This window comes from Typopeltis vanoorti, chromosome 3 (assembly GCF_054136105.1).
Source record: "Typopeltis vanoorti isolate ZY-2024b chromosome 3, IOZ_Tvanoo_1.0, whole genome shotgun sequence".
NCBI lineage: Eukaryota > Metazoa > Arthropoda > Arachnida > Uropygi > Thelyphonidae > Typopeltis > Typopeltis vanoorti.
This window is the reverse complement of record NC_143551.1, coordinates 101,671,162-101,696,977: the sequence shown is the minus strand read 5'-3', so window position 1 is coordinate 101,696,977 and position 25,816 is coordinate 101,671,162. Positions and strand designations below refer to the sequence as shown.

General features: G+C 36.6%; 1 protein-coding gene across 1 annotated transcript in view; it reads left to right on the top strand.

Annotated features, from left to right (window-relative positions):
* The window catches only part of LOC150108428 (histone lysine demethylase PHF8-like), a 391,806-nt gene that overhangs the window by 217,578 nt on the left and 148,412 nt on the right, over positions 1 to 25,816 (top strand). Inside the window, exons 13-14 of the mRNA XM_090415841.1 lie at positions 3,271 to 3,587; positions 17,384 to 17,574. Of these exons, the coding sequence (XP_090271967.1) occupies positions 3,271 to 3,587; positions 17,384 to 17,574 (508 nt within the window). The remainder of the gene's footprint in view (positions 1 to 3,270; positions 3,588 to 17,383; positions 17,575 to 25,816) is intronic.

Here is a 25,816-nt window from a genome sequence, read left to right as displayed (position 1 = left end):
AACTAATGAACAGCAGCCATTTTGCTAAAAGCTATCAACCTGGTATATGCAACATTGAACTCCCTGCTATCTCTGCACCATATGAGGAGGAAGTACTAGAGCTGTTGCACAAACTGAATAAGAATTCTGTAATAGGAACTGATGGGATATCAGCACGGATGCTAAAAGAGTGTTCAGATGAACTGGCTATTCCCTTGACTAGGCTATATAATTTGAGTCTCAGAACAGTGAAGATTCCACAGGAGTGGAAAGAATGTATGGTAATCTCATTGCCTAAGGATGGTGCAAGGCCGATGTATCCAACTATCGAGCAGTCAGTATCTCAGGAGTGGTGGTGAAGATTTTGGAAAAGTTGATTACAGCTCACATTTAGAAATGGATTGACAGAGAATCTCTACTTTGCAATGACAGCATAAGTTTATTAAGAGAAGGTCATGTTTTAGCAACTTACTCACATTTTTTAATAATGCTACCACTGAGTTAGACAAGGAGAATGGATACACCATGATACTTTTGGATTTTGCTAAGGCTTTTGACAGAATACAGCATGGAATACTGTTGCATAAATTGGAGAATATGGGATTGGATTATAAACTTTTGGCATGAATAAGAGAATTGCTGACCAACATATATCAAAAAGTGGTATATGTGGGGGGGGGGGGATCTTCAAGATTCGAGGTAACCAGTGGTATGTCTCAAGGATCAGTCTTTGGTCCACCGTTATTCAGTCTGTACATTAATGACACTGGGAAGGATTTTACACGTGACATTCAGCTATTTGCTGATGATGGAAAGATAGGTAGGGTAATCAGGAATGCTGCTGATATGCAGTACTTGCAGAATGATTTGAATAAGCTAGAGAATTGTGAACATGTGAAAATGGCTGCCATTTCATTTTTAATAAATGTAAAGTCATGCACACTTTGGTGAGATTAGATATCCAATGTCATAATATATTGGTGCGATTATGCTTGAAGAAACAGGCGAGGTAGAGATCTTGGAGTTTTAGTAGACTGAAAATTGAAGTTCAAGGGTCATATAGCAAAAATTGTAAATACAACCCAGAGAATAATGGCAATGCTGAAATGAACCTTGACATGTAAAGATTAGAAAGTCCTTTTTGCCTCTTTACAAGGCCTTGATAAGACCTCACTTAGACTATTGCATGCAGGTCTGGTTTCCTGGTTTCTGTGGTGATTCTAATACAGTGGAGAGAATGCAAAGCAGAGTGTGAAAAATGATATCAGGATTGTGGAGTACAGATTATAAAGACAGATTGAGAATTTGTAGGCTGCAGATACTAGTAAACAGGAGAAAGATGAGGTAATATGATTGAGACTTACAAACACACTTGGTACAATACTTCATACTAAGGGTATCTTCTGGGTAGTGTAGTTCTGTAGATACGAGGGTGGTCTAAAAAGTTCTCGGCCTCGACCATAGATGGCAATACTATTGGCATGTGTTTTTTTTCTAAGTTGGTACATCTGTCATAAGCATCCATGTGAAATTGCAAGTCATTCTATCAAGTGGTTTGTTTTATATAGCTGTCTGAAGCAAAAGTGTTGTCTATCCCTTGAAATGGATAAAATTGAGTATCGTGCAGTTATAAAATTCTTTGTAAAAGAAGGTTTAACGGCAAAAGAAATTCATTCGAAGTTCTTAAAAGTTTATGGACACTCTTCTGCTTCATTTTCGACAATTAAGAAATGAGCTGACAAATTTAAACGTGGCCATACCAGCCTTGAAGATGATCCACATGAAGGACGTCCAAAAAGTGTAACAACACCAGAAATCATTGATCAAGTGCACAATATGGTATTGGATAACTGGCGAGTCAAAGTGCATGAAATTGCTGAGACTATAGGCATTTCAAAAGAATGTGTAGGATATATTTTGCATGCAGAATTGCAAATGAAAAAGCTTTGCACAAGATGGGTGTTGCTCTTGCTCATAGCAGATCAAAAACTCACGTGAAAATCTCTGAACAGTGCTTGGAGTGTTTTAACAAGAACAAAACTGATTTTGTGCATCGATGTATTACTATAGATGAGACTTTGATTCACCATTACCCACAGCAGATTGACCAAAATCCAAACAGTGGACAGAAGGCGGTTATTCAGCACCATAGAAGACAAAGTCGGCTCCATCAGCAGGAAAGGTCATGGCATCGGTGTTTTGGGATGTTGAAGGCATTTTGTTTATTATTTATCTTGATAAGGGTAAAACAGTAACCGAGGAATATTATTTCGATCTTTTAACCAGACTAGATGAAAAAATTCGTGAGAAAAGACCCAGTTTGCAGAAGAAAAAAATCATCTTTCATCAGGACAATGCACCTGCCCACAAATGTGTTTTGGCAATGGGAAAATTAAGGGATCTGCACTATGAATTGTTGGAACATCCACCCTATTCCCCAGATTTGGCTACTTCTGACTTCTATCTCTTCCCAAAATTAAAACTCTTCCTCGCTGATCAGCGTTTTACTTTGAATCAATAGGTTGATTGCAGCTATAGGGGGGTATTTTGCAGATCTTACTGAGAACCATTTCATGGATGGGATAATGGCGCTGGAATAAATGTGTTAGTCTTAAGGGAGATTATGTTGAAAAATAAAAATAATTTTGAAATTATAAATTCGTTTTTTCATTTTTAGGCCAGGAACTTTTCAGACCACTCTCGTACTTCATGTGCAAACTTTGTTTGCTTATACATAGATAAGGATTAAACAAGAATATAATTTCATGCAAGTTTAATTTAATTTTATCAGTTACCTGTGTTTTCTAGCTAGGTAATGTTTTTTTTTTTTTTGTAGAAATTAAAAAATTAATAATAAATAAAATTATTATTTTTAAACATACTTTCTAGGAAAGCATGACTCATTTCATAAATACCATTTCAGATGTGACATCTGAAATGGTATTTATTTCCAGGTCTTTCCAATAAAGGGCACATGTTACTCTTACTGCTTGACTTGTACCTAAATATTACACAGCACTGCTAAAATTTTTGCAACATCAAAAGTTCTTAATTTTAAATAGTTCATAGAAAGCAGCTGGCAAGGATGCTGCCATTCATATAATTCTTTCTTAGTTATCTAAAAAAAAAGATTACAAGAGATAATTATCATATTTGAAATGTATTGCAACTGTATAATAATTATTTAAGCCTTTGTTTAATTTTTGTTAACATTTACAATTTTTATAGTATTGGTTATATTCTGCATTATCGTTTTGCATATATTATATTTGTTTCACTTTTTATTCGAAGGCTAACACTCCGTCAGAAGCTGTACATATGGATGCAATTTCAAACGAAAAATTAGAAAAAAAGCCAGTTCCTTTAAAATTTTCTCTTAAGCCTAGACTAAACAATAGCAATCAAATTCATGATATGGATGACTCGTCTTCACATATCAAGCTGTGCATTTCAAAATTTGGTGTTTCGCTCCCAGAAGGAGCTGATGGAATTACGGGCCCACTAAAAATGAAATTAGCAAAATCTAGTTCACCTGTAATGAAGTTAGAAAATTTAATGGATAAAAATAACTCTCTAAAACTTAAAGTTTCTCATGGAAAGATAATTGTGTAAGTATTCTTTTTATTATTTTTTTTCATACTTCCTAAATCATGAAGACATTAACATTGTTATTATAATTATTGCTACTACCAGAAGCCTCCAGGGAGTCAAGGACTCATCAAGGAAGGCCATATATCACCTGCATCAGACTGCCATACTTTTCTTCAATTTGTTCACACTACCTTCACTCACCACCTCCAGAGGCAATCCATTCCAATCACATATCACTCTGTGAGAGAAACATCTAGGTCTTGCCCCTTTCTTGAATGTATTCATTCTCATCTTCCATGGATGCCCTCTCCCCACCCTGTATAAAATTAAAAATTTTTTCATCTTCTGGTATCCTATATGATCAGCCATTCCTCTCAGACATTTGCAGATCTCTGTCATGTCAACCTGCTTTTTCTTGTTTGCTAGCATCTGGTCCACAAATTGTCAGTCTGGCTCCATAATCTATATTTCATAGTTGCAATATCTTTTAACACCCTCTTCACTTTATCTGCATTACCATGGAAAGTAGGAGACCATATCTGCATACAATAGTCTGGATAAGGTTGCATCAATGCCTTGTAAAGAGGAAAAATGACTTCTTTCTCTTCCTTCCATGACAACGTTTGTTTCAGTATTATTTGCATCATTTCAAAGTATACGAGAGAATATCCCAAAATAACCGGAATTATTTCTTTAAAAAATTTTTTATTAAAGTTTATAATACCATATTCTAGTCTCCCTCAAAGTACTCTCCATGTGTACTTGTCCCAATGTTGTTTTTCACTGCTGGAAATAGTTCTGGAACTGTTCAATTGGAATACTGTTTATGCAAATTTTCTTTCACTTCATCCACATCAATGAAACGCTGCCTTTCCAGTTTTCTTTATCCGTGGGAGTCATATGGAGAGAAAGATCAAGCGAGTAGGGAGAGTGGAGAACAACTGCCACATGGTTTTTTGTCAAGAACTGTTGGACAGACAAGGCGGTGTGAGCTGGGGCATTGTCGTGGTGCAGGAACCAATCTCTGGTACTCACATTTTTGGCTGTTTTCATCGCACACTGTCACGCAGTCTTCTCAAAACATTGAGATAAAAATGTTGATTCACTGTTTGTCGAGGAGGAACAAATTCTTTGTGTATGGTTCCATTCACATCAACAAAACAAATCAACACTATCTTGACGTTTGATCAGATTTGATGTGCCTTCTTAGGTCTTGGTGAATTTGCATGTTCCCGTTGGCTTGATGCTTGTTTCATTTCTTGCAACAAGATTCATACCCATTCTAGTCATTAAGAACTTGCTTCATCAAATTGTGGCAAACATTCACACTATTTCTTTTTTTTTTAATCTTATTTGAGCAAACAAAGTCGAAATTTAGCAGACATTTTTCATTTGCCAATGTTCTGTTAAAATTTGCTGACACAAACTCCATGACAAATTGTTCTCTTCAGAAACTTGCTCAATTGTCTTTCGATGATCTTCGTCGATTGCCTGGCAAACCTTTTCGATGTTTTCATCATTTCTGCCTGTTGAAGGTCAACCAGATCATGGTCGGTCTTCAACCGTTTTTTATTTTCAGCCCATACACAAGAGGTTGGTTGATCAGCCATAGTACATTAGTACTGTGTATGGGTCTACTGACATGTCACCATTTTTGGAACAGGGAAAACCACTCATAGACCTGCGTTTTACCTAAAGTGTCATCCTTAAAGGCTGCAGTTTTACCCAAAAGAAAGCAAAATTTTATGCACACTCTGTTCCTTGTGGTCAGCCATCACAAAATCATCAAACTTTCTTGTAAGCACTAACAAAAAAGTAGCTAGAACAATGAATCAGTTCACATAGGATGACACCATTGCCAGACTAGTGTGAAAACTGCACACCCACGATGCTTAGCGGCATCATCCGTAACTAGAAAATGTTCACGTGCTAGTTCAGATGCCGGTTATTTTGGGCACCCCTCATGTAACTTTACATTTACTTAGATTGAACTGATAGTCATTTTTACATGCTCACAATTCTAGTCTATTCAAATCATTCTACAAAGGGTGCGCATCAGGCACATTCCTGCTTACTTTGTACATCTTTGTATCATTGGCATACAAAGGATTGATACTTGATATATCAGTGGCCACCTAAAATTTTTCACTTACCCCTTCCCCCATACACTACTTTTTTTGATATCTGTCAGTCAGCCATTCCTTTTTGTCCACTAATAATTTATAATCCAGTCCAATATCCTTTCAACTTATGTATCAACCTTCTACGCTGTATATCCATTCCCCTTGTTTAACTCAACTGTAACATTATTATAAAATATGAGGAAAATTGCTGAAACATGACCTTCCCTTCCTATTTTATTGTTTGCAAAGTGTAGATTCCTTGTCAATCCATTTCTGTATACAAGCTCTTAAAATTTTTCAGAAATTTTCACCACCACACCCAAGATACTGATAGGTTTACACCATCCCTATGCAATTGGATTATCATACGTTCTTTTCACTTCTGTGGAATCTTCCCTGTGCTAAGACTCAAATTACATTACCAGTTCAAAGGCACAATCAGTTCAGCTGAACACTCTTTTAGCATCTATGCTAATATCCCATCAGCCCTGTTACTGAATTCTTTAGTTTATGCAACAGCTCTAGTAACTTCTCTTCAATACACTTAAGGTTCTTCATCCAGTGAAGAAGTTGCATTCACCAATTTGATAGTTCTAATCAAAATGGACACTTGTCAGTTGAATAGTCTTTTTTACATCTGTCGCTGCATATTATTGGCATTCAGTAGAGTTATTCAGTCACATTTTGTCTTTTACTTAGAGCATGATGATAGGAGTCTTTTGGATTGTCTTGTGGAACCAATTTCTTTTCACACTCACTCAGACCTAGTTTTCTGTACAATGCTTGCACCTTATAAAAAATTCTTTTTCTTACTTGCTGTATAGCAAGTAAGAAAAAGAATGATTGTGGAAGGCTGGCTTTACTCGGTGCTGATGGTAGGAAAGTGACAGAAGCAGAAGAAATAGTTGTGCCACTACACAATCACCTTACAAAGTCGTATTATCCAAATGGGGAAGTTACAGTTATTGATGTGATAGGGGCTGATGTGAGCATTGAGGTAGACAAACTGGAGGTCCTCAGCATATAAAAACAATATCAACATGAATACAGCAGTGTGGCTGGATGGTATGTCAGCCATTGTGCTATGAGAGTATGCTAGAGAACTGGCAGTGCCACTGACAAAGTTGTTTACTCTAAGTCTCATCTCTGGCAATGTTTGAAATGGAAAGAGGATAAGATAGCCCATGACATAAAGGTGGATCCAAGACAGAAGTAACAAATTACAGACAAGTTAGTATCTCTAAAGTGGTGATTAAAGTATTGAAAAAGTCGATTCAGGGTAAAATTCAAGAATGGTGGATACGAATAAGATACTCTACAAGGAACAGCACAGCTTTGTAAAAGTTAAATCAGGCCTTAGTAATTTATTCAAATTTTATCATAAAGTGAAATGCATAAAAATTTGTCATACAGTTTTTGAATTATTGTGATTTTTCTCTTTGTTCCTTAATTTATGAAATCGGTGTAGTTGAAATGTTTTGAAATGTTCTGTAGATCCTCCATTCAGAATGCAGTGATGTTTTCATTGTTTTTGCATTTTCATAGTTAATTTTCACACCAAATTTTCTAGACCAGTTATTCACTTTAGTCAGGGAATCCTGCAGACTTGTACTGGATTTATAACATACTGGAATATAACAGTATAAAGTAAAGAGCTGAGATTAACATCTCAAATTATGATATCAAGTTCAGTGCCACTTTCCTTCATCATGTTATCTGTGGAGATAATGTGCTTGTCTTACACCTGAGTTAAGATCAAACCATCATCTTACCTGTTTCGAGTCTAACTGATTACTTACAGCTCAAATTCAGACTATGTATTGATTGATACTGTCTCATTTACACCTTATATGTAGATCTTTGTTATATTCCCATGATTTATCAACTATTTGTCTGGAAGTGAAAATCTGATCCCTAGACAGCTGGCTTTACTCAGTGCTGATGGTAGGAAAGTGACAGAAGCAGAAGAAATAGTTGTGCCACTATGCAATCACCTTACAAAGTTGTATTATTCAAATGGGGAAGTTACAGTTATTGATGTGACAGGGGCTGATGTAAGAATTGAGGTAGAAAAACTGTAAACCCTGTTTTTGGCCCCTTTGAGGGGCCATGAAATAATGAAAACAAATTTAAAATGTTTTAAGACTAAGTAGATATTTTATCTTAAAAGAAACATATTAAATTTTTATTTCATTTTTGTTATTTTTTATATTTTAATGGAAAAAAATCACACATTGGTGTTGGTTCACAAATTTTGCTTCCTGTGCATTTCAGCACTTAATGAATATTAATAAATATATGCTTATCAGGGCGACTGCACTGATATCACAGATCATATGCATCAGAACTATAAATGACAGGAATTCCCTTATTCATGTAATTTACTAATTTCTTCTTGTTAGTCTGTGGTGTGCCGATGGGAGGGGGGGGGGGCATGAAATGTTTTAATTTTTCCAAAGGGGGTCTTTACATCCATAAGTTTGGGAAGAATTGTTCCACAAGCTTCCCTTGCACAATTTTATAGTTCCATAAATCTTACCAGGAACGCTTGTTACAGAAATTCCTCTTTAATTTTCACATTTAATTTATTTCCATTTTTTATTTAATAGGTGGGTACTGTGACTGCTTTACACAAGTTATCTGGAATTCAATCCTATGACCAGGCTTCCTCAATTATGCAATATAGTCAAATTCATATTTGAGCATTCTGATTAGATATTATTTACTCCAGCTGCCTTTCCACATGCTTGTTTTTGACTGTTTTTTCTCCCTGAAGTATTGATATGTACTCCTAACTGCATTCCTCTCGAATATTTTCTACCACCATGCTATCATTACTTGTGTCATTTAGAAATCTTTCAAAGTTACTTCATATGTCTAAACTGTCTTTAAGTTCAGTTTTCATGTCACCATTATCATCTCTGATTCCTTTTATGATACTCTTTCCTCCATTTAACTTTTCAACAAAATGTTTTCTTCAGAATATTTTGCCACCTTCCTGAATTTAATTTGCCATCTTCACTAAAAATTGTGCCTAATCTCCTTAAAAGCTAATCTAATTGTGCCTAAACCTCCTTAAAAGCTGTTTAAATTGTTCCAAATCTCCAAGGTTTGTTTCTTGTTTTCAATTTATTTATTTATTATTTTAAAAAAATGTTTTTTAATAGTGTTTGTGCATTTGAGTCTATTCTATAGGTTCTCCATTCAGGATGTAGTTGTTTTCATTGTTTCTGTCTGTATTCATTGTCTTTTTATTGCTGATTTTCATAAAAAAATTATTACAGCAGGTATTCAATTTAGTCTAGTCAGACTTGTTCTGGATTTATTAGGAACAAAATTTATTTAATACAATACAATACTTAATACAAATGTAATTTAACAATGACAAATGTTTATAACCAAAGAACATAAGCTCATCTGAGTTATAAAATGTATAACAAATACAAAAATAAGATTCAATGCATAATAGTGCAGTGTACAAAAATATTACCAAGAACAATATATATAGGGCATAAAAGATATACATATGTATGTACATGCTGAGTAAAAATACTAATTAATTGATTATTTTGCATTGGTTATTTTTCTCATTTTATTCTCTTATTCTAAAGAAATTTTCAGTATTCAAAAGAGCAATCATAATGGGAGACTTTAATTATCCAAATATTGATTGAGTAGCAGTAGAATCTCATGAGAAGAATGAAAATGCATTTATTGAGCTGTTGCGGGACAACTTCCTTAAGCAGCATGTGACTGAAGGAACTTGAGGTCAAAGAGTGTAAGACTTGATTATAGTGTCAGAAGGCGTTTCAGTTAAAGACGTAACTATTCTGCTTCCTGTTGGTGACAGTGATCATGCGGTACTCACTTGGGAAATGACTAAGTTTATGAATGGTCCATTCAGAAAAGGTTACATGCTGAACTACAAAGCAGGAAATTGTGACCAACTGAGGAGTATACTGAGTTCAGTGGAATGGGATTGGTTGCTGGATGGAAAGAATATCAACAGTGCATGGGAAGCATTTAAACAATACTTAAATGAAGCGATATCAGAATGTGTGGCCCGAAAGTTCAAAGAATAAATAGAATAGGAGTCAAATGGATGTGTAATCTTATTAAGCAAGAGATTCGTAAGAAAAGGACGATGTGGAAGGAATACCATTTGCATAAGGATGACGTCCATTATGAACGTTATAAGCAGCAGGCTAGAATAGTCACAACTGTTGTATGGAAAGCAAAGTCTGATTATGAAAAGAAACAGGATCTGCGTGCTAAAGAAAACCCACAAGAATTCTATCGATATGCTGCAAGTAAAAGAAAGAATGAATATGAAAGAAGGTGTGTGAGGCCGGGGTATCAGAGCTGGTGCACAAACTGAATAAGAATTCAGCAATAGGGACTGATGAAATATCAGCACGTGTGCTAAAAGAGTGTTCAGCTGAACTGGTCATTCCATTGACCAGGCTGTTTAATATGAGTCTCAGAACAGGGAAGATTCCGCAGGAATGGAAGGAATGTATGGTAATTCCATTGCACAAGGGTGGTGCAAAGACCAATGTATCCAACTATCGACCAATTAGTATCTCAGGAGTGGTGGTGAAGATTTTGGAAAAATTGGTTAGGGCCTGCATTCAGAAATTTGTTGACAGTGAATCTCTACTTTGCAATGAACAACATGGGTTTACTAAGGGAAGGTCATGTTTTAGCAACTTGCTCACATTCTATAACAATGTTACCATTGAACTAGATAAGGGGAATGAATACACCATGATACACGACCCGTCCCAGTGGCGTCCTCAGGAAGAAAGTTAAAAGAAAGCTCTGCAAAGACTATCATCAACCCATTTATTCAAGTTCTCATCATACTTATTCTGGCGGTCAAGGAGGTTCCAATCTCAGACATTTCATGTCAGGTCTGTGATCGTGCATTCTCTACCGCAGTTGGCCTTGGCATGCATTGCACCTCGAAACATCCAGCCGACACCAATGCTGCAATAAGAACAGAGTGCATCAAAGCATGTTGGACTGCCGAAGAAAAAAAGATCCTCGCCACTCATGAGATCGAGTTGACGGCTCGAGGGATAAAGAAAATCAATGAGGCTTTATTTAAGGCGTTCCCATTAAGATCCTTGGATGATCAAGTGTCATAGACGGAAAGCCAGTTACAAAGCCTTATATCAAGAATTGGCAACCCATTCGCCACAGGTAGGGACAGGTAATATCTCCGTATCTCCTGTCCCTGCCTCTCCATCTTCCAGCCACCATCCTGCTGTTGAAGAAGAGGCTTTGATTCTCAGACTGACATAATCTCTAGATGATCCTCCTCTTCCAGAATATAACCATCAAATTCTTAAATATCTCATCCAGACTCACCTTCTGGGAATGGATATCACAGATCAGTTGAATGACTACCTCCATGCTAAATTCTCTGAACACTTCATGCCTCATCAACATCAGCCTATGTCTCATTCTACAATGACTTTGTCAAATAGGAAGCAGAGGAGGAGGGCCTATGCAGCTATGCAGGCCCTCTATAAAAAGAATAGAGGGCAATGTGCCAAAACCATCCTTGACGGTGCTTCCCCTCCACCTCTAGCAGACTTGCATGATGATTTTGTCAAATTCTGGAGTACAGTCTTTTCTGCTCAACCTCCATACTTCCCTGATTATAATGACCAACCTACAATATTGAGGTCCATTCCTGCCCTTCAAATATACCAGCCTGTTTCCATCCAGGAGATTAAAGCAGCTCTTCCATCCAATTTCTCTACCTCTGAACCTGATGGTTATCTTGCGTCTAGGCTTCGGAAGGTACCGTTGAAGATTCTTCACGACTTAGTGGACATTATCCTTTCCAGTAAAGTAATACCACGATACTTATGTGCTTCATTCTTCATATCTTCATTCCAAAGAAAGAAACTTCAATCTGTGCATCAGACTTTAGACCTATTGCCATCTCCCCTGTGTTACTTAGACTCTATCATAAAATATTAGTTAAACAACTTCAGCAACATATACAGCATAATTATAGACAGAGAGCTTTTGCCCCTTCGGACAGCTGTGCCGAGAATATATATCTTCTTTCTTCTCTTCTCTCTGATTCCCGACGCACGCCACCTTAAGCCTCTGTATATGGCATCGCTGGATCTCCAAAAGGCCTTTGATAGCATCTCCCTTCCTGCTCTCCTTCAAGCACTGTCTATTGCTGGATGTCCAGAACCTTTTCTTTCCTATGATATGGAGTTATACTTGGGTAGCTCCATCACTCTCACTACAGGATCCAGTACAACTTCTATTCCCGCAGTGCGGGTGTTTGCCAGGTGATCCTCTATCTCCCCTTTTCTTTAACTGCGTCATAGATGAGTTTCTTCATTCTCTTCCTAGCCATATAGGCTACTCTCTAGGTGCTTCTTCCTTTAATGTTATGGCCTTTGTGGACGATCTTATTCTCGTAGCCTCTACTAAGGTAGGCTTGCAGGAACTCCTTGACCGGGCAGTTGACTTCTTCTCTATTCGAGACCTTTCTGTTTTGTAGAAGTCCTGCTCTTTAGCTCTTGTCCCCCTCTAGTCGTGACAAGAAGCTTAAGGTCGAGACTATAGAGTTTTCCCTGCACGGGAGACTGTTGCATGCTTTGATCATCCTGGAAGAGTGGAGATACCTCGGTATCATGTTCACCCCCAAAGGGAAGGTCTTCTGTCCCTTCTATCTAAGAAGCTGGGATCGCTTCTTTGAGGAAAGCGCCTCTCAAGCCCCCAGCAAAGACTGTTTCTCCTTTCCTGCTATCTTCTACCTCGCTTTTGCCACAAGTTGGTGCTTTGTAGGACATATATCTTGGTACTGTCCCGAATGGACAGGGCTATCCGTTCAGCCTTGAGATCATGGTTCTAACTGCTACCTGACACTCCTACTGCATATTTCCATGCGAGGGTGAAGGATGGTGGGCTTGGGGTTCCATCACTTAGATGGCTGATCCCACACCTGTGGCTGTCAAGAATTGCGCAGTTAGAACTATCTTCTTCCCCCATCTACAGAGAGGCTTTCTATAGCCCATTAATACAAGAAAACTTTAGGCGGGCTAAAGGCTGGTCCCATTATCAAAGTACTTTAATCGAGTTAGCACCCGCAGAACACAAGAGATGGGCATCTCTGTTTCACTGTTCTGTAGATGGTGCGCCTTTAAAAGAGTCATATCTGGTGTCTCCCAGCATGATGGCACCAGACTCCTCTCTGGGTTCGAGTATATTGACCTTATCAGGGCGAGGATTAATGCCCTGCATACTCGAGCCTGCACAGCTCGATGGGGTAGTGACGACTTCAACTGTAGGGCTGGCTGCCACTACAGTGAGACATTGTCTCATATAGCCCAGTTTTGCTTCTGCACCCATGGGATCCGCTTGAGGAGGTATGATGCCATGGTCTCCATTCTGAACAACCGCTTTAAGAACAAAGGTTGGGAGACTGCGGTGGAACCACATTATAGGACCTCCACGGGTTTGCGTAAGCTAGACTTAGTGATTAAAAGAGATGGTGACGTTTGGGTAGTTGATGCCCAGGTAGTGGGAATAGGGTGCCCACTAGCCTATAGCCATAACAATAAAGTAAATTATTATAAAAATAACCAAGATCTAGTTATTAAGATACGGGAGGAGCATGGGGCAACTCCAAGGTTTACCAGCGCCACCATCTCTACAGGGCACACTGGTGACATGGCATTGCCACCAGAGAATGACTACAATGATAACTAGAACATGCATACTGTGAAACACTTGTAAAGGCTTAGGCCTACATCAAGCCTGGATGAAATGTCTGGACATGATGTAAGGGTAGTACTGCCCATAACCAGTACAAAGATTAATTTTAAAATAATAATAATAATAATAAAAAAAAAATAACAAGTGGTGTACCACAAGGATCAGTGCTTGGTCCACTGTTATTCAATCTGTACATTAATGATATTGGGAAGGATTGACAAGTGACATACAGTTGTTTGCTGATGATGCAAAGATAGGGAGGGTAATCAGGAATGCTGCTGATATGCAGTCTTTGCAGAATGATTTGAATAGGCTGGAATTGTGGGCATGGAAAAATGGATGTCAGTAAATGTCAAGTCATTCACATTCTGCATGATTAGATATCCAGTGTCGTATTATATTGGTGGGATTAGGCTAGAAGAAACTAATGAGGCTAGGGATCTTGGAGTGTTAATAGATAGGAAGTTGAAGTTTAGGGGTCGTGTGGCAAAGATTGCAATGCTGAAACAAACGTTCACATGTAAAGATGAGGATGTTATTTTGTCTCTTTACAAGGCCTTGTTAAGACTGCAGACACTAGCAAACAGGAGAAAGAGGGGTGATTGAGACTTACAAACTTCTGAAAGGGTCATACAGGATTTCAATTGATGGAATTTTTCAATTTATAGAGGATGGGGAAAGGACAGGAGGGTATCCTTGGAAGCTGAGAATGAAGGCTGCCAAGAGGGCTAGATTTTTCTCTCAGAGGGTGGTGCGTGATTGGAATGGATTGCCATTGGATGTTGTGAGTGCAAGCAGTGTGAATGAATTGAAGAATAAGTATGATAGCTGGTATGTGTAGTATGTGATCTCCCTCGATGAGTCTCTGACTCCCTGGAGGTCTCTCTCCTAATAATAATAATAATTCTTATAAAAAATTATTTAGGAATATATAACACTATTCATAAAGTAGAACTGAGATTAGCATTCCAGTTTTGATATCAAGTTCATAATGTGATTCATAGATGATGAATAACAGTAGAGATATGTACTCTTTTCTCACACTTGATTTTACATTAAACTTTCTAACTCTACCTCCTTCAGTTTTATCTGCTGACTTACGACTCAAATATAGACTATGTTCTTACTAAAATCTTTCCATGAATTTCGTTTAGCTAGCTTTACTAAATTCTGTGCTCTTATATATTTGTTTCTCTGTATTCTTTCAGAGTGCAAACTGATTTATGTGACAAGAACTTGCTATATGCATTCTTCTTTTCCTTGACTGTTTCTTTAACTTCCTGAGTCCACCTTGTAGTTTTGATTTTTCTATCCTTGTAGACAACCTCATGACATGCCTGTCTGCTTGACTTTCAGGATTTGTCACCACCAAATCTCTCCAAGGTTTGTTTCTTGTTTTCAGTTTTTGAAATAGTGTTTGTGCACTTGAGTCCACAGTTCACCACTGAAAACCAATCAACTTTATTTGTTTTAAAAACTTTCTTACGTGCTTTTCTTTTCAGTATGATATTCAATTTTCTCTTGCTGAAAACTAAATGTTAATTAATTCATTGTATACTCGTGTGTCCTCAAGCAGTGTGAAGTTTTCACTATCAACAGTACAGGCAATGAATCTTTTCTTATTTCTTGTATCTTCTCTCCATGTGAATTTATACACATCTTTATGTTGGAACATGTTGTTAGTAATAACTAGTCCATGTCCTGAATAGAAATCTAGCAGGTGCTACCATTATCATTATTATTAACTTTGCTTGCATTTCTATATGTCTGGTAATGATTTCCTGCTTTTCTGGTTAGATCTCCAAGGACTAACTTTTTCTTTTTATATGCCTCAAAATATTCCTCCACTTTCTTAGTAAATTCTTTGGAACCATAGGTATAAATAAATCTCTTTGCCCAGCTCCCTCTGATATCTACCCTCATCACTCTGCTTGATATTGCCTGCTATTCAAAAAGATTATCCTTGTATTTAGTGTTGAATACTATTAGGTAATCCATGTTATTTCTGATCATTATTACCGAAATATAGAATCTGTATTTGTTACGTAGAAAAATCTCACCTCCTTTTGTTTTCTTTGTTTTGGCAGTGCCTATTATGTCAATCTGATGCTTGTCCAATTAATCTGCTAGTTCCATTCCATTTCCATTGATGCTTCTTATGTTAATAGTGCCCATCTTGAGCTCTGCTGATATTGAGTTGGAATTTGTTCCTGTAGCTTTCTACTGTTCTCCCTGGTTCCCTGACATAAATAATAGGGACCTTGTTTAACTAGGCAACTCCTACCTAGTGTGAAATTCTCTAGTGTTATACTATCAGTTATTTTTGCTTTTTATCAATAAGAATATAATACAGTAATCCTAAATTGCCCATCCTTATTTGTTCATTATCCAGGTAGATATTTACTAATGGGTGCACTATGAGAAAGTGATGTTTGGGCCTTAAGTCAGAAGTCCTAGTCATTTCTCCTCGTTCCTTAAAAAGGCTACATTGAGGTGTTATCCTGGGTAGAGAGAAATAGAAAATTATTAATAACAGGTTTGTATACCATTAAAATTCTACACAGGAATTGGCAGAAATGGGCATATTACCAGAACAGTAGTAGTAGAAGTTGCAGCACATTTCAACAAATTTAGAGTTAGAGGAATTGCCTGTTCTAGTTAATAAACAGCTTCTCTGAAAATGTTTGACAGGGATTAAAATAATAGAATGTAACAGGTCTTTTTATGATAATCATATCTGTAGATCTTTAACCTATTCCACACTTTTCTGTGTAGGATAGAGTATATTTTAGGCTGGCAGTAGTTAGATATACAAAGCATTCACTTCTGGATATTAAAAGATTACCTTTTCTGTATAATATTCATAAACATCCTATAAGCAAAGTGAAAAGCATAAAAGTTAAAGATGTGAAATTATGAAATACAGGGAAGCAGGAGATGAAGTCTGGTAAAAATTAGGACAGGTATGTCATTGGAAAACCATATTAAAAATGAAGATTCCAGAAAAGAACTTTATATTATTAATAATCAAGAACACATAAACAAAGCTGATGTTGTATTGCAACTTAAACAGAATGGAAAATTAAAATATTAGGAAAACTGGTGTGTGAAAGAAAAATTATTGTTTTATAATCAAAGAGCAAAGAATGTTTGCCTTTGAAAATGATGTCATTTTCACTTATGAAATTCATAAGTGAAAATGACTTATGAGAAGACGAGTTTCATCATGAAAATTGCTTGTTATTGCAGTGCCTACATAGTATAGCACAGTTATAAAGTATAAGCTCTTTAGTTGGAATGACCTCAGTTTGAATCTCGCTTAGAATGAAACAAACCTTTATGAAGATTTTTTTGGCTTGAACCTCCATATGAGATCAACTAAATCACATTCGTGTGTTTTATTGTTGGAAGTTTTTTCACTTGGTTATACTATATAAGTTAAAGATACCAAGAAATTATATACTTGGTTTAATCCTTTATCCAAGTGTAAGCAAACAAGTTTGCACCTGAACTATTTTCAGGACTGGGAAAAATTTAATGCTTTATTCTGACATAATAACACAGCCTTTATATAATTTTAGGAATGTCAAATGCTCAAACAGTGTAGTTTTTGTCCTATGTGCTGCTTCTTGTTTGTGAAAAATCTATAGACAAATAGTTCTACTCTTAGTGAGTGAGGTGTTTAACCATTAAACCTGCATACAAGTAAAAACATTAGATATATGAAACACTTGTATTTTGTTATTTATATAAATTTTATAACTTAACAGTGCAAACATGGACAAGTTTGTAATTTTTTTTAATTGTAAACTTTACTTGCTGGTATGTTCTGTAATTGATAGCTTGATCTTAAGTGTCCCTTTATATAAGAGCATTTTGTCAGACTGTCAACTCCTTTCCTTGTGAAACTGATATGATATATGCTATGATTATTACAGAGATAAGGAAAAGAAACTTGTTCCTCTTAAAAATGATTCAGTATATGATTTTGTTGACTCTGATGAAGATAACCTCATTGTGGATGAAAACCCTCCTCCAAGAAGACCAAGAATATCTGCCTTACGTAAGCACGTTCCACCTGACAAAGTTTCTGACTCAAAACAAGGTGTTTTGAAACTTCGTGTATCTTGTAAGTAATATTTTCCAAGATATATATAAAATATTGCTCATTGTTGGAATCCAATTTAAGAATATAAAATTTTTTTCTGAATGACTAGTAATCTTTGACTCTCTTGGGCTAGAGAAGGTTAGTAGATTAGAATAATCACATGCTATAATGGGTTATGTATCAAATGGAATAAATTAGCCAGACCAGGATGAAATACAGAATAATGTATGCACAGCTACGTACTGAAAATATTAAAGGTTGTTTATATACAGATTAGGGAATGGAACCATGCTTCATTCTGAATTAAGTCTCTGATGAGTTAAAATTTTTATTGTCAAATTTATTATTATTATTTTCAGCCTTCCACATTTACTTCCACATGTCCATCTAAGGTGGAAAAAGTATATGCCACTTGAATTGAAATACCATCATTCTTATTTATATCAGGGTGTGTGTGTGCGTGCGTGCGTGCGTGCGCGCGCGCTTACACACACAAGAGATCTAGAAGTAGCTATAGCACTTCATTTCTGTGTTTAAGTTGGAGGTAAGGGTTAAGAAAGAAGAAATCTATTGTCATTTTTTTTATAAAGATGTGCAGGCCGAAGTTGTTGTGAAACACATGAAGAAGATTGTTCCAGAAGACAAAAGATTTTAGGCAGCTGAAATGAAAATAGATTTTTGGCAGGCTGCTGTTCTTATTTTAACAGGCCTAACAGCAAGTAGAGAAATTAATGTTTGCTGCAGTTTACATGAAAGTACCTATAGAAGAGACATAGGCTGAAGCGAGTCTGTGAGGGGTCATCAGCTGAATTGCTCTCCTCTGGACAACACCAAGAATTTTTAGAGTTGTTTTAGGTGCACTACCACCTCAAATGTTTGAACAGTATTCTAAGGATGGGTAGATTTGAGATTTGTATAGGGTTATTAACTGGGTGGGTGTAAAACAGTGTCTTGAGCAGAAAGAATGCCTAGTTTTTTAGAGGATGAAGGAGAAATTGATGTGTTATGCTTATGCTAGGAGAGGCTAGAGATAAATGTCAGTCTGAGGAGAGAGATATAATCCTGTCTGGAGATTTTGTGTATTACTGAGGCTAGGAGAAGATTGAGCCGAGATCCCTTTTGTGAGAAAAACGGCAGTACTGTTTTTTATGTCATTGAAGGTGACCAAGCTATCCTTGCCCCACTGAAGGATGGTATGGAGATATATTAAGGCATTGATTGCAGATGATCTTGAAGTTTGTGATGTGTGGGAACTACATGGTTTGTTGAAAGAGTAGGATGGGGCGTGCTCTCATCGATAAAGGTATGGATAAGATTAGTGGTGATTGAGAATATCTTTTTAATGTATAGGTGATCAAATGGACCTCTGAAACACTCCTGCATTGGAGGAAAAGCTCGAAGTGTGGGTGCCAGAGAGAAAGTTAGCTATCCAGTTAGTGAGGGTGGAGGTAGACCAAAGGAAGGAAGTTTGGAAAATATGTCTTGATGCCAGACACAACCAAATGAAATATAAATATCAAAGGTGACAGCACATGTTTCTCTGAGCCTTTTCATGGTACATGTCCAATGGCAGGTGATGTAGGCTCAGAGATCAGCAATGGATCTGGATTGGCAGAATCCATACTAGAGGTTGCTGATTAACTGGTGAGCATATGGTAGTGAAGAAGTTGACTGTTGATACCTTTCTTTATTATTTTGGAGAGGATTGTGATGATAGTGATTAGTCAGTAGTTGGATGGTAGGCTTTTATCTCTGTTTTTTTGGAATGCGATGTATAGAAGATTGAAGAGTATTCTTCGTCTTAGTTCAAAAAAAACCACAGGAGTCATATAATTTTCAGTTGTTAGCATGGAAAAAGGCGATTTGCATTCGTCATCTGTGCAGTAGTTGGAGGAAATGAATGATGCTAGGAGGTCAGCTTTATGTTTGGGTGCCTTAATAGTAGTACTATCTGGATGAAAGATGGACAGAAGCACAGATGAGTAGACGTTATGTCTGATGACCTTTATGAGATACTAAGGCATGCCTTTCATTTGGACAAGAACCAAGTTTTGTGCTATTGGTCTTTTTGAAATTGAATTTGCTGCTGGTTGTTTTGCATTTATTGCATGCTTCAGCACAGGGTTCAGATAATGAAGCTGAGGTTTCCATTGCAAGCCACCTGTAGTAAGCAGAAGTTTTTTTTTTTTTTTTTTTTTTTTTTTTTTTTTTTTTTTTTTCATCTGCTTTCATGCATCTTCTGTTGGACAAGGGCTTGGAAAATGGACATGAACTTTGGGCGAAATGAGAGATGAAGTCCTTCATGCCAGTGAGGATAATTTCTGTGACTTGCTGAATGCAGGTGTCTTGGTCCAAAAAGAAGAGTTCTGTAGGTCCTCCAACTTTGGTATCTTTGTAGTGCCAAAGGACAGGTGGTTAGGTGTGGTCAGGAGGGGGGGGGGTGAATTCTGTAGGAGAGGAAACTAGAATGGATTTGTAATCTGAGTTTGCTTAAAGGAAAAATGACCACTACAGTATATCTGGAAGGAGAACTGGATATTTAAAAAAAAATCAAGATCAAAAGTGTTGGGAAAACCAAAATCAGTTTTATGTTTGTGAGAAGAAAACTGGAATGCCAGAGGAAATCCAACCCATGACTACGCTCTGAGACAAACCTAACTCAATGCTGGATTTAAAAAAAAAAAAAAACTAACAGCAGGCGACCCATATACTGTCCACTGTGACTAAACTCATACATATATAACTCACCAACATGTAAAATGGATTGTGCATATTCACTCAACTTATCTTCTTTCTCGATATTTTATCAACTCTAAAGGTTCAAGACCAAAAAGTCCAGGAGTTTCATTTGGTACCATCATTTCCATTTCAGCTGTAGTAAACCATTTAACTTTTTCAGTTTCTTCATATGACTTTACTTCAGCAGAGAATATTATCTTACTGACATGTGGAACACCTATAAGATACTGCAGGTTGATAATCTGAATAACACCAAGAAGCCGAGCATTTTTGCCTATATACTTCAGGAGAACATTTTCTGCTGTTTGCTGCCATGTATCACCTGGTAATAATTCAGCAAATGGAAGCCACCATCCCTTTCGATCGCCGACTTTTAGTAAACAATATTTATTATCTGAACGTCTTGCTAACACACCTACACAGTCTAAAAGGAACGAATTTGAATGACCTGTTCCATATACATGAGAATCCATATTATATATCATTAGGAAGTAGTGTGCATCAGAAAGTCTTCTATTACAAACTGTATTTCAAGCATAATCCAAACGATTTATTCCCCTACAAAACTGTCCACTTTTTCAAAAGTTAAACCCAAAATATAATTCTAGAGAACGATTCAAAGTGTAGTAATTTATCATTTCAAAAAAGACACAACTGAAAAATTACATATCATCAGTGCTGGATAGGTAATAACTGTCCAGTGTTACTCACAAAATCGGATGTTTACGTTAGGCACATTCTAGTATTCCGTAGTAACGGTGCCTAACCATTTTTTTTTCTTTTTAAATTAATCACACTTCTATCTAAAATAAGCAGTGAAAATTTAAAGTATATGCCGTGTTGTGAGTAACACTGGACACAGGAGTAGAGTTCTCATAATACTATGAGAACTCTACTCCTTATGGAATTCTTCCCTCTGTCCATTCCTTCTGAACTGTGCTGCCAATGCATGACATTTATACCTCCATACTTAAGCATTTCTAGTCGAATATCATCTACTCCAGTTGGCCACATCACTCTACTTGATATTACCCGCCATTCAAGAATATTACCTTGTATTTAATGTTGAATACTACAGCTACTTTTTCTTTTCCCTGATTGTTATTGCCTGAATATAACATTTTGTATTTATTGCTTAGAAAGAAAGTTTAATTAACCCAATCTGTAGCTATATTCTTAAATATACATAAATTCGTTATTTCTATAACCTGAAATCTATTCCATGTATTTTCTACCTAAACAGTAAAAAATGAACTTTATATATTTGTCTAACTCTCCTTTTTCACTGTCTTTTTTATTATCTCCTCTAGTGGAGCTTGGTTCAGCCAAATGCAGCATACTTCTTTTATCTATCTCATTGTACATACCTTGCTTTAACTTATAAAACTTCAATCAAATCTCTTCTCCATCTCCTGTTAGATAAACTCAAGTTATAAGTAACCAACCAGTTCTCATAATTATCATAATACAATCCCTCTATACACTTAGTCTTTTCCAAATACCCTCAATTTTCTTACCATCCATAAAAAATTTCAGTGAGGATCCATTTATCCAGTATTGGCCTGACTAGATTCTATAACAGCATCATTACATCCTTTCTACTTCTGAAGCTTTTTTCAATTACTCCAATAATCTGATCACCTTTACTAGTTATCTTGCCATTTTGATTCCTGAACTCATATTCCCTTCCTACTAGAATATCCAAATTTTTGTATTCATCAGCTTTTTTCTGAAATTTATCAGAGCCTGAGTAATGCAATTTCAACAGATGCATTACTGGGACTTTACTGATTGTAATGAGAGGACACTGCACTCTTCAGTTAGAAAAGGCCTCAGCTCAATTCTCCTTTGTTACAAGAGGGTTCTTTATGTGGACTTTTTCATTTGAAAAAGTCCACACACACACACACACACACACACACACACACACACACACACACACACACACTTTACAGACAAAAAATGCTATTGTGTATAGATAGGGGATTAATTATTGAAGACAGTGGTATGTGCAGAGTAGTGTCCTAATATGCACCCTTAAAGGACATGCAGCATACTATGACAGTACTGCATTTTTGTTTATGTTATTACTAACTTTCTGATAACTTTTCTCCAAATTATTTTAGCATTTGTTGGCACTCCAGCACTAACAGGAGTTAGTACTAGAGTGCCAACTTAATTTCTATCTTCTAGGTGACTTCTGACTGCATCAATAAACCTAACTCTTGGTCTTCCTCTGGGTCTTTTTCCTGCCATCTTAGCATCAAACGCTGTTTTGCTAACCTTTCTGCTCCAATTGTGTTTCCATACCACTTTAGATTAGGTTTAATCAAACATTCTTGAACACTAACATTTTCAAGTAACTTCCTGATATCATCTATTTACTCCCCTAATTTTTTTCAAAGCTCTCATATCTCTCTCTCTCTCTAGCTTTGATCAACTGCTTTATTTTTAACCCGACTTACAGATCTATAAGTTAAGACACTAAAGAAGCATTACACAGTAGTGTAATGCTTCTTTACTGTTTCAGATAATTTCTCTCTTATTCCCTATAAATTTATTCATTTTGCTTATTGCTATTGTCCATTTCCATATTTAACTTGCCATCTTCACTAAAAATTTTATCTAAATAACTGAAATCTTTTACTCGTTCTATTGGCTCGAGAATGCAGTTGCCATGTTCCTGCCTATTTTTATAGTTTTGGTCATTTTATTGCCGATTTTCATGCGAAATTTGTTACTGCTGTTATTCAGCATAGTTAAAAAATCATGGAGACTTGCACTGGAGTTTTTATGGGTACAACATCATCTGCATAAAGAAAAGAGCTAAGTTTGATAACTGATTCTGATATCAGGATTAATGCCACTTTTTTTTTTCATAATGTGATCCATATAAATAAGAACGGAAGTAAAGTGCACCATTGTATCACACCTGATTTCTCATCAAAATACCTTTTCTGTACTTCTTCAGTTCTAACTCTGCTGAACAACTTAAATATAGACTATGTATTGATCTATAAAATGTTCCATTTACTCCATATAATTGTAGCATTCTGAACAGCATTTCTCTTGGCTCCTTGTCATATGTTTTTTTCCAGATCTACAAAACTTACATAATTTAAAGAAAATTAAGCAGCAAAATGAGAAACAACAAAGCACAAAATCAAGTCAAGTAATTTATTCTGTAAATGAAAATCAGGTGAGTAAAGTCAGTTGTAAGAAAGAAGGATATTTGATGTTGTGACTGCATCATAAAACATGCCATTGATAACCAGATAATAACTTTGAGTTTTTCCTGGAACAGAAATAAAAAATATAGCACAAGCAATTGAAAAACAGAAGAGCAAAGCAAAAGAGATCACAATTCTAGTAAGCATGAATGACTTAACTAGTGATAAGTTCAGTATGAGAGAGGATATGAAAGAATTGTTAGAAGAAGTCAGAGTGAAGAGTTAGAAAGAGAATATTTTTATTATTACTATTATAATATGGGCACCTCGATGGAGTCCAAAGACTCATCACCCAAGATTCAATCTATGATGCCTCTCCTTAAATCCATTAACAGACAAAGCACTCACGACTGACTTTGGCAGCTCAATCCACTCATTCACAATTCTCCAAGCAAAAAATCTAGTCCTCACATCCCTACTAACCACACTTTTATTCAACTTCCAGGGAAGACTCCTTGTTTTGGTCCCTCTAGCCAGGTGCTGAAATATTTCCCCCACATCTATCCTATAAAAGCCTTTAAACAACTTAAATATTTCTATCGTATCTCCTCTTTTTCTCCTATTAACCAACTTCTGCAATCCACACACCCTCTAATCTTTCCTCATAGAGAACATTCCACAGGCTCTCGCCATCTTGATCACTCGGCTCTGAATCCTCTCCACTGCTTCCTCATCCCCAAGAAACCCAGGGTTCAAGACTTGAGCACAATAATCCAGATGTGGGTGTATCAAAGCTTTATAAAGAGGAATAACAGCTTCCTTATCCCTACTTGTTAATGTGTTCTTCAATAGCCAAGTAATCATATAGGCTACCTTAGCAGTATGTCCTCTAAACTTTAATTGTCTGTCCCCCATTTCTAAATCTCAAGCTTCATCTGTTTCCTGGAGTATAGTGCCATCAATGTGATACACGACTTGTAAACTGTTTATCCTAAAATGCATAACTTTACATTTCTCGACATTAAACTGATACTAATTAACTTTTGCCCATACCGACAACCAATTTTAATCGTCCTGCGAGCTCTACACATTCCCTTGATTAACTATTACTGTACCTAATTTTGCATCATCAGCAAACAACTGAATATTTCCTGTATCATTTATGCACAGTGGTCCCAGTATTGAACCTTGCATCACATCACTGGTCACCTGTTTCTGCCTCGATTCTGCCCCTCCATATACTGCTTTTTGATATCTGTCCAGCAGTCACCCTCTTATCCACTTAACCAGTGTCATATCATCCCCATTTGTTCTAATTTGCATAATAAGAGTACCATGTGGTATTCTGTCAAATGCTTTTTCAAAATCAGTAGCCATTTCCTTTATTCAACTTAGCTGTTACTCTATTATAAAAATGTTAATAAATTACTAAGGTATGACCAATCCTTCACAAAACCATGTTGATCCTCATGCAGTATCATATTTTTATCTACTCATTCTTGAATTCTCTTTTTATTATTATTATTTGACACCTCCAGAGAGTCTAAAGACTCATTGAGGGAGGACACCTACTCTACATCTCTCAGTCTCCGCCACTTAACCTCATCCACAAACTGCCTCATCTACACCAACGGCATCTACTGTCCACCATCACCACTATTATTTTCACAGACAATCACAAACATCTATGCCCACAGCAGGATTCGAACCTGCAGCCTTTTGGCTGGAGAGTGGATACGCTAACCACTCGGCCAACCAGTCGGCCTGGTTGGCCGAATGGTTTTTGACCAATTTTTCTATACTTTTACCACCATGCCTGAGATAGTGATTGGTCTATAATTTGCTACTGCAGTCTTAGAGGGCAAAATAATTCCCTTATGTAAGGGAATTATTTTGCCCTCTTTCCACACACACACCCTCAATATATCATCATTGAGAACATTCCACAGGCCACTCACCATCTTGATCTCTTGGCTCTGAATCCTCTCCACTGCTTCCTCATCCCCAGGATGAGTCTACCAGAGCTGAGACTTAAAGAACTTAGTCATTTCCCTTGCACATTCTCGCAAAACCCTAGCTGATATCCCATCTAATCCCATAGTTGTATTGGCATTGAGATTCTGTAATATTGTCAGATCTTCCAATTCATGCATCTCTGTTCCCACATTAGTGTCTGTCACATAGGTTAAAGCAGTAACCTCACTAGGATGATATACCCTTACAAAGTTGTTTGACTCAGTAACTCAGCTATTTTATCGGCTTCTTTCTCCTCATGACCAACATCACCCATTAAAGTTAAACATCTGTAGTCATTCTTCCTCTTACTTGCCACATAATGAAAGAACTCTTTGAAA